Source organism: Bombyx mori, chromosome 13 (genome assembly GCF_030269925.1).
Source record: "Bombyx mori chromosome 13, ASM3026992v2".
Taxonomy (NCBI): Eukaryota; Metazoa; Arthropoda; class Insecta; order Lepidoptera; family Bombycidae; genus Bombyx; species Bombyx mori.
The window spans coordinates 7,513,559-7,527,317 of NC_085119.1; the positions used below are offsets into that span (position 1 = coordinate 7,513,559).

At 44.3% G+C, this 13,759-nt stretch overlaps 2 protein-coding genes and 1 long non-coding RNA gene across 3 annotated transcripts in view; 2 read left to right on the forward strand and 1 right to left on the reverse strand.

The window, feature by feature from the left end:
- Positions 1–547: 547 nt before the first annotated feature.
- LOC101745824 (cytochrome b-c1 complex subunit 8) lies at positions 548–5,549 on the forward strand. The gene is made up of 2 exons (XM_004927834.5): positions 548–818; positions 5,350–5,549. Exons 1-2 carry the CDS (start codon positions 665–667, stop codon positions 5,442–5,444), a joined length of 249 nt encoding a protein of 82 aa, XP_004927891.1. The 5' UTR covers positions 548–664; the 3' UTR covers positions 5,445–5,549.
- Positions 5,406–13,759, reverse strand: part of LOC134199970 (uncharacterized) — a 111,080-nt gene continuing 102,726 nt past the window's right edge. The window contains exon 2 of the long non-coding RNA XR_009974675.1: positions 5,406–5,552. This is a non-coding gene — a long non-coding RNA (uncharacterized LOC134199970). The remainder of the gene's footprint in view (positions 5,553–13,759) is intronic.
- Positions 8,753–12,582, forward strand: LOC101745675 (large ribosomal subunit protein uL22m). The gene is made up of 3 exons (XM_004927833.5): positions 8,753–11,233; positions 11,978–12,191; positions 12,288–12,582. Exons 1-3 carry the CDS (start codon positions 11,057–11,059, stop codon positions 12,506–12,508), a joined length of 612 nt encoding a protein of 203 aa, XP_004927890.1. The 5' UTR covers positions 8,753–11,056; the 3' UTR covers positions 12,509–12,582.

The window sequence follows — 13,759 nt, forward strand, 5'->3', positions numbered from 1 at the left end:
AAAACCGAAGATATGATACTGACAAAGTTTTTATTCTGCTTTATACAATATAATATGTAGTGAAAAATAATATGATGGAATGAGATAAAGTTGATTTATTTGCGATTGCAGTAAATTGGAATGGTTTAAATGAAGCAAAATGAAATGGGGTGAAATAATAATTCGGTAAAATGGTAATTATTTACAGAGACTAGTAAACTTCTTGGAAAGAACCCGAAAAGTCACGTTCATTGACTGTTTCATTTCATTTTTTCATTTCCACTTCCTACACTAACGCTACTTCGGTGAGTCTTCCAACAATAATTTGCTGTTTACAGGTGAACACTTTTTCGAATTGTCCCTTAAAGATGATGATCCTTACCTCTACCCTCCATAATCGACACTAACACAATTAATGGGCTGTAGTATCCTTCTTAGACTGCTGAAACTCCGATTTTCTTCCAAATAAAAAGGGCGTATTGATTTTAAAAATTATATAGAACAGACAAGGCTGTATGGGCTTAGAACCTTTCCTAATAAGGAACAATTGTACCAAAAAAAATATCTATGGTACAAGTATTTATTATTAGTCTGTGGATGCCCTTCTAGGTATTTTTCTTTACATTCTAGCCTGAATATTACGTAAGATTTTATTGCAAAAGTTAGAAGTTAGAAGTTCACCACTATGGGCAAACACTTTGGAGAACTAGCTAAAATTCGGGGTCTTGTCACCTACAAGATATCTGCCCATGAACAACGAGCATATGCTGGAGCTATTTCAAATGGTATTCCTAATATCTTCAGAAGATTTCGTGAGAGCGTTTTTAAAGTAGTCCCGCGTAAGTATTCATAACAGTTTAATATTAATTTGTAAAATTCACATTCAAATTAGTCAAAGAAGAAATCAGTCACAATATTTTTTGCATTTCTTCATTCGGGCCAAAATTTGGAATACCAATACATGAATTAACATTGAATTTACTGACATAAATAACTGAATGATTACTTTTAGACTAAAAAACAGGTTGAATTGACCAAATTAAGTACAAAAATAAATCAATAAATGAATGTTAAAAACCATTATGAGCTTTTTTCAAACAAATTTACCATGTTACTCGGTTTGGATGTAGAATATAATACCTACGTTATTATCCTACTTTGGAAAATTTCATATAAAAATAAGATCCAAAGCCTTTTTGGAAATGTGTCGAGAATAAAAAACAGAGTGATAACTTTCAATCTATGGGGGCCCTTCCATGCCCTGCGTCAGCTTCTCGCGCACCCCCGGATCGAGTGTTCATTGTGCCCTGCGCTTTATTCAGGTATTGCCTTGATCTCACCTCTAGCATCCTACCTCTCCAAATCCTTACTCTCCAACTAAAATTATCTATCATGAAAGTCGACAAAGGAAAAAGAGTTTTTTCGGCGGATCCCCATTCCACGTTTAATGTGGATTTCAGCAATGTCAGGGGCCTACACAGTAACCTTGACGCCGTACATCACCACCTTGAGACGGCGCAGCCTGCCCTCTTTTTCCTGACTGAGACGCAGATATCTGCCCCGGATGATACGTCGTACCTCGGATACCCCGGCTACGCATTGGAGCACACCTTCCTGCGTAAAGCCGGGGTGTGCGTGTTTATCCGGGAAGATGTCTGCTGTCGTCGGCTTCGGGGCCTCGAGCAACGGGACCTGTCCCTCTTGTGGCTACGCGTGGACTATGGGGGCTGTACCCGAGTCTACGCTTGCCTGTACAGGTCTCACAGCAGTGATGCGGGGTCAGCTCTGTTTGAGCATGTACAAGAGGGGACTGACCGCGTGCTTGAGCAGTACCCATCTGCGGAGGTGGTGGTCCTTGGTGACTTTAACGCTCATCACCAGGAGTGGTTGGGGTCCAGAACCACTGACCTCCCGGGTCGGGCTGCCTACGATTTCGCCTTGTCCTACGGCCTCTCTCAACTGGTGACACAGCCCACCCGTGTCCCAGACATTGAGGGGCACGAGCCTTCTTTGTTGGACCTTCTGCTGACCACTCACCCAGCTGGATACAGTGTGGTGGTCGACGCTCCACTCGGATCGTCTGATCACTGCCTTATCCGTGCTGCCATACCACTCTCTCGTCCTAGTCGTCGAACGACGACCGGGTTTCGAAGAGTTTGGCGGTACAGGTCAGCAGACTGGGATGGAATGCGTGAATTTTACGCATCCTACCCATGGGGGCGGCTCTGCTTTTCCTCCGATGATCCTGACGTCTGTGCGGACCGACTTAAAGACGTGGTGCTTCAGGGAATGGAATTATTCATTCCTTCTTCTGAGGTGCCCGTTGGGGGTCGCAGCAAACCCTGGTATAATAAAGCCAGTAGGGATGCTGCACGCCTCAAGCGGTCTGCATACGTGGCATTTAATGTTGCTAGGAGATGCCGGGATCCTGATATCTCGGAGAAAAGGCGGAAATTTAACGCCGCCTCTAGGTCCTATAAGAAGGCTATTGCCAAGGCGAAGTCGGAGCACGTTGCCAGAATTGGCGAGCGACTGAATAGCTATCCCTCTGGGAGCCGTGCTTTCTGGTCGCTGGCTAAGGCTGCAGAAGGTAACTTCTGCAGGTCTAGCCTTCCACCACTGCGTAAGTCCAATGACAGTCTGGCTCATAGTGCGAAGGAGAAGGCTGACCTTCTGGTCAAGCTCTTTGCCTCATACTCGACTTTGGATGACGGAGGAGCCACGCCGCCCAACATCTCCCGGTGTGACAGCTCCATGCCTGAGATTCGCATCACACAGCGTGCGGTCAGACAGGAGCTTCGGTTTTCTTGATGTCCATAAGTCGAGTGGGCCAGATTGCATCCCCGCAGTGGTTCTAAAAACATGCGCCCCTGAGTTGACACCCGCGCTAACGCGTCTATATCGCCTCTCGTACAATACCAACAGGGTTCCGTCTTCATGGAAGACTGCTCATGTCCACCCTATCCCCAAAAAGGGTGACCGGTCGGACCCCTCGAATTACAGACCTATCGCGATAACTTCCTTGCTTTCCAAGGTGATGGAGCGAATCATAAACATCCAACTTCTTAAGTATCTTGAGGATCGCCAGCTGATCAGTGACCGGCAGTACGGTTTCCGTCATGGTCGCTCAGCTGGCGATCTTCTTGTATACCTCACACATAAATGGGCTGAAGCCTTGGAAAGCAAGGGCGAGGCTCTCGCTGTGAGCCTTGATATCGCGAAGGCCTTCGACAGGGTCTGGCATAGGGCACTTCTATCGAAGCTTCCAGCATACGGGATCCCTGAGGGACTCTGCAAGTGGATCGCTAGCTTTTTGGATGGACGGAGCATCACAGTTGTCGTCGACGGCTGCTGCTCCGATACCATGACCATCAACGCTGGTGTTCCACAAGGTTCGGTGCTCTCCCCCACGCTTTTCATACTGCATATCAATGACATGCTGTCTATTGATGGCATGCATTGCTATGCGGATGATAGCACGGGGGATGCGCGATATATCGGCCATCAGAGTCTCTCTCGAAGCGTTGTACACGAGAGGCGATTAAAACTTGTGTCTGAAGTGGAGAACTCTCTGGGGCGGGTCTCCAAGTGGGGTGAACTGAATTCAGTTCAGTTTAACCCATTGAAGACACAGGTTTGCGCGTTCACTGCGAAGAAGGACCCTTTTGTCATGGCGCCGGAATTCCAAGGAGTATCCCTGCAGCTTTCCGCGAGTATCGGGATTCTGGGGGTCGATATTTCGAGCGATGTCCAGTTTCGGAGTCATTTGGAAGGTAAAGCCAAATTGGCCTCTAAAATGTTGGGAGTTCTCAACAGAGCGAAGCGGTATTTCACGCCTGGACAGAGACTTGCGCTTTATAAGGCGCAGGTCCGACCTCGCGTGGAGTACTGCTCTCACCTCTGGGCCGGGGCTCCCAAATACCAGCTACTTCCATTTGACTCCATACAGAAACGGGCTGTTCGGATGGTCGATAGTCCTGCTCTCGCGGATCGCTTGGAACCTTTGGGTCTACGGAGGGACTTCGGTTCTCTCTGTGTTTTATACCGCATGGTCCATGGGGAATGCTCTGAGGAATTATTCGAGATGATTCCCTCATCTCCTTTTTATCATCGCACCTCCCGCCATCGGAGCAGAGTTCATCCATATTATCTGGAACCGCTGCGTTCATCGACAGTGCGTTTCCAAAGATCTTTTTTGCCACGTACCATCCGGCTTTGGAATGAACTCCCCTCAACGGTGTTTTCCGAGCGCTATGACATGTCCTTCTTCAAACGAGGCTTGCGGAGAGTACTTTATGGTAGGCAGCGGCTTAGCTCTGCCCCTGGCATTGCTGACGTCCATGAGCGACGGTGACCACTTACCATCAGGTGGGCCGTATGCTCGTCTGCCTACAAAGGCAATAAAAAAAAAAAAAAAAAAAAAAAAAAATATTATGAAGTATCAACAATTTTATTGTCAAATAATGGTGAAATAATCTACTAAGTGTTTTTTTCACTCAACATTTCTTCAAAACACAAACTGTCATGGTGTAGTGAATGTTTTTCCCTTCCTAAACACTGGATATTTTTTATCCAACCTATAATTATAACTACTGTTTTAAACTCATCCCTGAAGACACAATTCTTTTTGATTTTTATTCAAGTCTCTTCTTGTGGAGATGTATTTTTTATGCTTTACCTTAACTGTTTCAAGAAGGATAATTTTCTTTGCTTTGAAGGGTAAATGTGTGGAAATTGTTTGGATCCCTTCAAGATATGAATTTTTTTAATCTGGTAGCTAACACTGTTTATGTACACCAATCTCTGAAAGTGGTGTAGTAGTTTGCCCTAAATGCTAGCTTGTGTAGTTTTTACCACCCCTCTGATGATATGACTAGTGTAGCAGTACTTAGCCACAATGATTTTGGAACAAAAATCCTATTTCTTACCAATCATTCACCAGCATTGACTAAACATAATAATATGTTGCCTAATAGGTAAGATGTCCTGAATTGTTCTGTACACTTGATTCAAGTGATAAGGCTTTAAATCCTAAGGCAAGTTAATCATGTACAAAAGAATATAATTGTGTGCATTTAATATTCTCTTTATCTACATCATACAAAAAATTAGAAAAATTATCTCTTAATTTATAAGAATCCATTGCTCTTACTGGAAATCATAAGTTTCACCAGATAACTTACCAAGTTTACTCACTAAGCCGATTGGCATTCTTTGTAGAGGAGTTGAGATACTACTTGTGTGATTTCTCCTATCCATTACAAAAACAAAATGATTATAAAAAATAATCACAACTTGATGACTATGATGGAAAACGATCTGTACACACTTTTTAATGTTAAACCAATAAAATAATGAATTCTCTTGCAGCCTTCATCATTGGATACTTGATATATGAAGGAGTTGAAAGGGAGCATCACAGACTATCACGGAAGAACCCTGCTGATTTTGAAAATGATCAATAAACATAGTTTGCAAATTAAAATTGTTTAATGTAGAAATTAATTTAAATTAAATTAAATCTAAAATGTAATTTCATTTATTGTAATATAATAAGTTATTGTGACAAATAACTATCTTTCGTTATGATACCACCTACCACTCTTAAGTGATCATCGAAACTTTTAAACACCACATGAAATTATCTGAGGAAAGACAAATAATGAGACAGTTAAAATTTGAAAGCTCTAATCATTGGGACTAAATACTAACATTTAAGATTTCAAGAATAGCTATAACTAACTGAAGCTTTATAATTCATATGTAATTTTTTTGTTGTTGTTGTTTTTTCCTACCTAAGCTGAGAGCCCTGAGAGGCTATTTCAGCGTAACCCTAACTTTTGTAGGTGAGCTCACGGGGCTCAAACCTGATGACGTTGCTAACACGAACCCTAGCAAGAGCCGTGCTTCGCAGAATCTACCACCGGATCGGAAACGCGACCCACTGAGAAGATCCGGCGAGAAACTCAGTGGGCTGTGTCTGAGATTTAATTTACTCGTCGAGCCCTTCGTCGCAAGCGACGGGTTCGACGAGAACGGTGACCGTTGCTTGAAGTACCTAGAAGCACCGTTAGTGGATCGGGAGGATCCGAGATGACGTGTTTTGGGCGACGTCGACTGCTTTCCATTCTGTCCGCAGGATCGGGAATGTAGTTACCGGCGGCCACGATGAGAGGGTTCTCGTGTCGTGCCGCTTTATCGAAGTGGTCATATGTAATATATAGCTAGCTACCTACAAGTACATTAATATCCAAAGCCCTTATTATTTTATTGAATGCTTTTTATTCAGTCTGAATACACAGTAAAATTACAAGAAAGCCACAAATTGAGAGGTGTGTATAAAAAGTGATCTTATATGAGTCATTGAAATTATGGCCTAAAGAATAATACTGCTGGTGTAGGTACTCGTGTATAAAAGTTCACCAGTACCAGTGTGACTTTCGAATATATGGACGTCAAAGAGTTCGTATCTCGCGTCACGTCACAGCCGGAGTCCCGCAAGGCTCCGCCCTCTCCCCGTTACTATTCAGTTTGTATATCAACGATATACCCCGGTCTCCGGAGACCCATCTGGCGCTCTTCGCCGATGACACCGCCATCTACTACTCGTGTAGGAAGAAGGCGTTGCTTCATCGACGACTTCAGACCGCAGCTACCACCATGGGACAGTGGTTCCGGAAGTGGCGCATCGACATTAACCCCACGAAAAGCACAGCGGTGCTCTTCAAAAGGGGTCGCCCTCCGAACACCACGCTGAGCATCCCTCTCCCGACTAGGCGCGTCAACACCCCCGCCCCCGCCGTTCGCCCAATCACGATGTACGACCAGCCCATACCGTGGGCCCCGAAGGTCAAATATTTAGGCGTCACCCTCGACAGTAGGATGACATTCCGCCCCCACATCAAGACGGTACGCGATCGTGCCGCCTTCATCCTAGGACGTCTCTACCCGATGATATGTAGGCGAAGTAAAATGTCCCTTAGAAATAAGGTGACACTCTACAAAACTTGCATACGCCCCGTCATGACCTATGCAAGTGTAGTGTTCGCTCACGCGGCCCGCATACACTTAAAATCCTTTCAAATTATTCAATCCCGTTTTTGCAGGATAGCCGTCGGAGCCCCGTGGTTCGTCAGGAACGTCGACCTCCATGACGACCTGGACTTAGAGTCCATCAGTAAGTATCTGCAGTCGGCGTCCATGCGCCACTTCGATAAAGCGGCACGACACGAGAACCCTCTCATCGTGGCCGCCGGTAACTACATTCCCGATCCTGCGGACAGAATGGAAAGCAGTCGACGTCGCCCTAAACACGTCATCTCGGATCCTCCTGATCCACTAACGGTGCTTTTAGGTACTTCAAGCACCGGTCACCGTTCTCGTCGAACCCGTCGCTTGCGACGAAGGGCTCGACGAGTAAATTAACTCTCAGACACAGCCCACTGAGTTTCTCGCCGGATCTTCTCAGTGGGTCGCGTTTCCGATCCGGTGGTAGATTCTGCGAAGCACGACTCTTGCTAGGGTTCGTGTTAGCAACATCGTCAGGTTTGAGCCCCGTGAGCTCACCTACTAAAGTTAAGGCTACGCTGAAATAGCCGCTAGGGCTATCAGCTTAGGTAGGAATAAAAAAAAAAAAAAAAACGTATCTCGCACTCTCGCGATAGAAGGTAAATAATTAAATTATCAGTACACTTGCATAGGTCATGACAGAACGTATGCAAGTTTTGTAGAGTGTCGCCTTAATATGATGGGACAAATTTACTTACTTCGCTTTATTTCGCTATTGATTGGGATGGATTGCGTGAATTTTACGCATCCTACCCATGGGGGCGGTTCTGCTTTTCCTCTGCTGATCCTGACGTCTGTGCGGACCGTCTTAAAGACGTGGTGCTCCAGGGGATGGAATTGTTTATTCCCTCCTCTGAAGTTGGACCGGAGGTGGGACCCCCGTTGGGGGTCGCAGCAGATCCTGGTTTAACAATGCCAGCAGGGATGCTGCACACCTCAAGCGGTCCGCATACGTGGCATGGGATAATGCCAGAAGACGTCGGGACCCTAACATCTCAGGGGAAAGGCGGAAATATAACGCCGCTTCCAGGTCCTACAAGAAGGTAATTGCCAAGGCGAAGTCGGAGCACGTTGCTAGAGTTGGCGAGCGATTACAGAGCTATCCCTCAGGGAGCCGTGCTTTTTGGTCGCTCGCCAAAGCTGCAGAAGGAAACTTTTGCAGGTCTAGTCTCCCACCACTGCGCAAGTCCGATGACACTCTGGCCCACAGGGGGAAAGAGACTCTTCGCCTCGAACTCGACTGTGGACGACGGGGGTGCCACACCCCCGAACATGGTCCGGTGTGATAGCTCCCTGTGGGATATCTGCTTTACACAGTGTGCAATCAGGTGGGAGCTCCGACTCCTGGACGTCCATAAGTCGAGTGGGCCAGACGGCATCCCCGCAGTGGTTCTGAAAACGTGCGCCCCTGAGCTGACACTTGCGCTAACGCGTTTGTATCGCCTCTCTTATTGCACTAACAGGGTTCTGTCTTCATGGAAGACCGCCCACATCCACCCTATCCCCAAGAAGGGTGAGCGGTCGGACCCATCGAGCTATAGGCCTATCGCGATAACTTTCTTGCTTTCCAAGGTGATGGAGCGAATAATAATTACACAACTCCTGAAGTATCTTGAAGATCGCCAGCTGATCAGTGACCGACAGTACGGTTTCCGTCACGGTCGCTCAGCTGGCGATCTTCTTGTATACCTTACTTACAGGTGAAGCCTTGGAGAGCAAGGGCGAGGCTCTTGCTGTGAGCCTTGATGTCGCGAAGGCCTTCGACAGGGTCTGGCATAGAGTACTTCTATCAAAGCTACCATCTTATGGAATCCCGGAGGGTCTTTGCAAGTGGATCGCTAGCTTTTTGGATGGGCGGAGCATCACGGTCGTTGTAGACGGTGACTGTTCTGATACTATGGCCATTAACGCTGGCGTTCCACAAGGTTCGGTGCTCTCCCTCACGCTTTTCATCCTGTATATCAATGACATGATGTCTATTGATGGCATGCATTGCTATGCAGATGACAGCACGGGGGATGCGCGATATATCGGCCATCAGAGTCTCTCTCGGAGCGTGGTGCAAGAGAGACGATCAAAACTTGTGTCTGAAGTGGAGAACTCTCTGGGGCGAGTCTCCGAATGATATGATGGAATGAGATACCAAGTTCAATTCAACCCGATAAAGACACAAGTTTGCGCGTTCACTGCGAAGAAGAACCCCTTTGTCATGGCGCCACTATTCCAAGGAGTATCCCTGCAACATTCCCAGAGTATCGGGATACTTGGGGTCGACATTTCGAGCGATGTCCAGTTTCGGAGTCATTTGGAAGGCAAAGCCAAGTTGGCGTCCAAAATGCTGGGAGTCCTCAACAGAGCGAAGCGGTACTTCACGCCTGGACAAAGACTTTTGCTTTATAAAGCACAAGTCCGGTCTCGCGTGGAGTACTGCTCCCATCAGTGGGCCGGGGCTCCCAAATACCAGCTTCTTCCATTTGACTCCATACAGAGGAGGGCCGTTCGGATTGTCGATAATCCGATTCTCACGGATCGTTTGGAACCTCTGGGTTTGCGGAGAGACTTCGGTTCCCTCTGTATTTTGTACCGTATGTTCCATGGGGAGTGCTCTGAGGAATTGTTCGAGATGATACCGGCATCTCGTTTTTACCATCGCACCGCCCGCCACCGGAGTAGAGTTCATCCATACTACCTGGAGCCACTGCGGTCATCCACAGTGCGTTTCCAGAGATCTTTTTTGCCACGTACCATCCGGCTTTGAAATGAGCTCCCCTCCATAGTGTTTCCCGAGCGCTATGACATGTCCTTCTTCAAACGAGGCTTGTAGAGAGTATTAAGCGGTAGGCAGCGGCTTGGCTCTGCCCCTGGCATTGCTGAAGTCCATGGGCGATGGTAACCACTCACCATCAGGTGGGCCATATGATCGTCTGCCCACATGGGCAATAAAAAAAAAACAGATCATGGGGTAGAGTTGACAGAGTAGGAAAGCGGCTCCGTCGCGTACTGACTTAATGTGGGGCCTGAATGTCACCCCCCGCCCCCTTGTCGAGAGGGACGCCTAAGTACTTAGTCTTCGAAGCCCACGGTATGGGCTGGCCAAAGATTTTTATGGCGAGAATAGTTATCGCGCCTAATTGGTGACGAGATACTAACAGTAGTATCGGGAGGGCGACCCCTTTTGAAGAGCATGCCTGTGCTTTTCATGGGTTTATGTCAATGCGCCACTTTCTGAACCACTGTCCTAAATTAGTGGCCACGATCTGGAATTTACTATGCATGAAAGACATTCCTACTTGAGTAGAGGAGTGCCGTATTTAACAGGGCTAAGTTGGTCACCGGCGACTTGGGTATATCGTTAATAAACAGGCTGAAAGGTAGCGGGGAGACAGAGAGCTCCCTAGACTCGATATCGAAACGAACGGTTCGACAAGAAGTCTCTTAATATGAGCATGACTGGTTACTGGCACGACTTAAGTGTATAATCTATGGGCACGACTATGACTATACAGTTTGTAAATTAAACTGTTGTCAGAGTTTGTCAAACACCTCCGCGAAATCGAAGAAGAGGGTATAAGATATCGAAGATTAGCTCTACTAAAATGTGGTCCGTGAGACGTTACACTTTTGAATGCACGAGTGTTTCGCACGGAATTCGAATTGTTCGTCGATCAGGATGCCTTTTGAGGTGTTGAAGTCGGCGTCTGCGTAAAGCATTAAAATAGATGAAATCAAAATAAGTGTAAACTTAACTGAGTATCGAATTATCGCAAAAATATAGTCCCTGATTCTTTATTGGTTGAAAAATTAAAGCGCGTGGAGCGCGTAATTTAAATTCCTAATTGGAAATAATTTTATGGTTTTTTATCAAAACTGAAAAAATCGAATGTCAATTTTCAAGGGTGAAATATCGATTCAGAACTAAATATCGATTTAAGAAATGGCAAAAAATCGGTTATTCGATTAATCGATCTCAAATCGCCATCCCTAACCTAAAAATAATAACATTTGCAACATGTTTAATCCATTTAAAAATATTTTCGTCTCCAATTTGAAGTACAATCAATGTAACAATTTTCACACCAATTCGTTACATCTAGCATGGACAAAGGCGACTGCACCAAAATCTTTTATTCAAAATAACAAGAAAATTTATCCTCCACAACAAATTGATGAACCAACTCGACCAGCAGTAAGTTTAATTATTTTACCATACTTTCTTTTTACTTAAGGATAGAAGATTTTACAAGCACATACTGTTAAGCGGTGTATTCTGCGGTTTATTATAGTATTGCCTTTCGAGATCTATTCCAAACGGTTTTCTCAATGCATCTATTTTCAAATTTTAATACTACCTCAATACTAGTCTCATGTAGAAGTACATATATTTCATATATGTCATCATGTACATATATGTCATACTTTAGCCTAATTGTTTAAGTAATACTCTAAAATTCTCCACACTTGCATTTGCAGTTTTTTAATTAGTGCGTGTCCTGTCATACTGTAGACAGGAACGACTCTTGTCTTTTGATATGGGCTCATAATAGATGCATTCTCTACGAAACTATACTGATAGTAACCCCACGTCCTCCTTGCTCGTAAGCTACAAAAGCCCATAAACATAGCAAACATGAATGCTGTGCTACTGACCCTGAAACAGCTCTCCTACATTTTAAACAAAAACATGTACATACATGTATATACAACATAATAAAATAGGCAGGATGGCAATACATTTTGCGGTAGGCAGCGGCTTGGCTCTGCCCCTGGCATTGGTGAAGTTCATGGGCGACGGTAAACACTCACCATCAGGTGGGTACGCTCGTCTGCCTACAAGGGCAATAAAAAAAAAAACATATCCTAGGCTTACTACATGCCTTACCACAACTCAGTGCAATCCAATACTATAATTTTGAAATTCATTATGTTCTAGTTTGTGTGTCATCAAAAAACTAATATTAAATACAGCCCAGATAAGCTTTGGTATGTAGCCTGTCTCATACGAGGAATGACTGTTGATGAAGCACTAAAACAATTAAGTTTTGTCAATAAAAAAGGAGCATTATTTGTAAAGGAAGCTGTATTGGAAGCTCAAGAGATGGCCATCAAAGACCACAATGTAGAATTCAAAAGTAATCTTTGGGTTGGTATGTAACTGTTATTTTTTTATCTAGTTATAGATACTTATTTATACTAAAGCATTAAAAGAAAATATATCAAAATGTAAAATTACTTTGTTTCAGCGGAATCGTTTTCAGGAAAAGGTATGGTGTTTAAAGGTATAAGGAGACATGCACGAGGCAGATTGGGTGAGGTGCGCTATAAGTATAGTCACTACTTTGTGAGACTTGAAGAGGGCAAGCCACCTACTGATTATTATAAACGTAAACCATTACTACCTTCAAATCAGTTACAAGATTGGCTAGAACAAATGAGGAGAAGAAAAATAACAAACTCTTATTAAATTAATGTACAACAATAATTAGAAATAGATGTTAACTTTTACTTCAATAAATATATTCTATAATAAAAAAAAAATGTTCTATTTTTTTATTGCTTAGATCTGTGGACGAGCTCACAGCTCACCTGGTGTTAAGTGGTTACTGGAGCCGTAATGTAATGCAGTTGATTGGAGTATTGTCAGTAACTAACTTTTGGGCAATCACAGGGTCAGGGTTCATTTTTACATCAAAATTTCCACACCAGTGTGCTTAGTGCGAGTTTTTTAAAGTTCTCGAGAGCGTAAAAGTTAGCTCATATTTGTATGGAGTGGGATCGTTTGCGTACGTTTGCCGCTAGGGGCGCTGTTCCGACTGCATACAAAATTGGCTTAACTTTTACGCTATCGAGATCGTTAAGAAACTTTCACTAATAGAGTAAGATCCCAGGGCCCCCAGACGTCACGTATTTTCTAATGAACGAAATGTACTGTAACGGACGTGACGTCAGCTGTCATGCCCTGCGGCCAGCCAAGCCGCCAAGCCATATTAACACGCCCCCTTCCGCCACAGCCACCGCCGCCGCCGCCAGCCAAAGCCAATGAAGGGGGGATAGTGTTAATAAAACAAGCCGTGCCAGCCATTTCTACCTGCTTTCTGCATTCTCGCACAAATAAAAGAACTTGTCGTTACGCTGCTGGTTTTTATTGTCACATCATTTGCAACAGTACGCAATCGGCCGTAGTGTTAGTATGTACTAAGAACGCATGCCTACCTGCTACCTTGCTTAGACGGCCAATTTTCAGATAATATCAAGTATTCAAGGTACATAAAATCATTACCTACTTCACGTGAATTCTGAAAGCTGATTATTACGTATATTTTAGGCAATATCCTTAAAAATAAATCACCAATACTCCCAGACACTTTCCGTAGGCCGAATTGCTTTGCAGACGCTTTAAAGCTCCCAAAATAATGACCTAACTTCACGTAAATTCTGAAAGCTGATTTTTATATATATCCACCAGACAACTATTTTAAAACATCTTAAAAAAGACAGACCGATCCAAGGGGCCAATCATCCCTTAAATTAAATTTAATACCTCTGTGGGTAAGAGCGCGAGGGCATTACCCACGCACGTGAGACTGAGTGAGACATGTATTAGAAAAAAAGAAAATACGGTTCAGTCAAATTTATTATAAAAAAAAGAATACAATATTCCTAAAATTGTATTAGAATAAATTGACTTCTTTGTCTCTCTATCTCTCTTTTACAG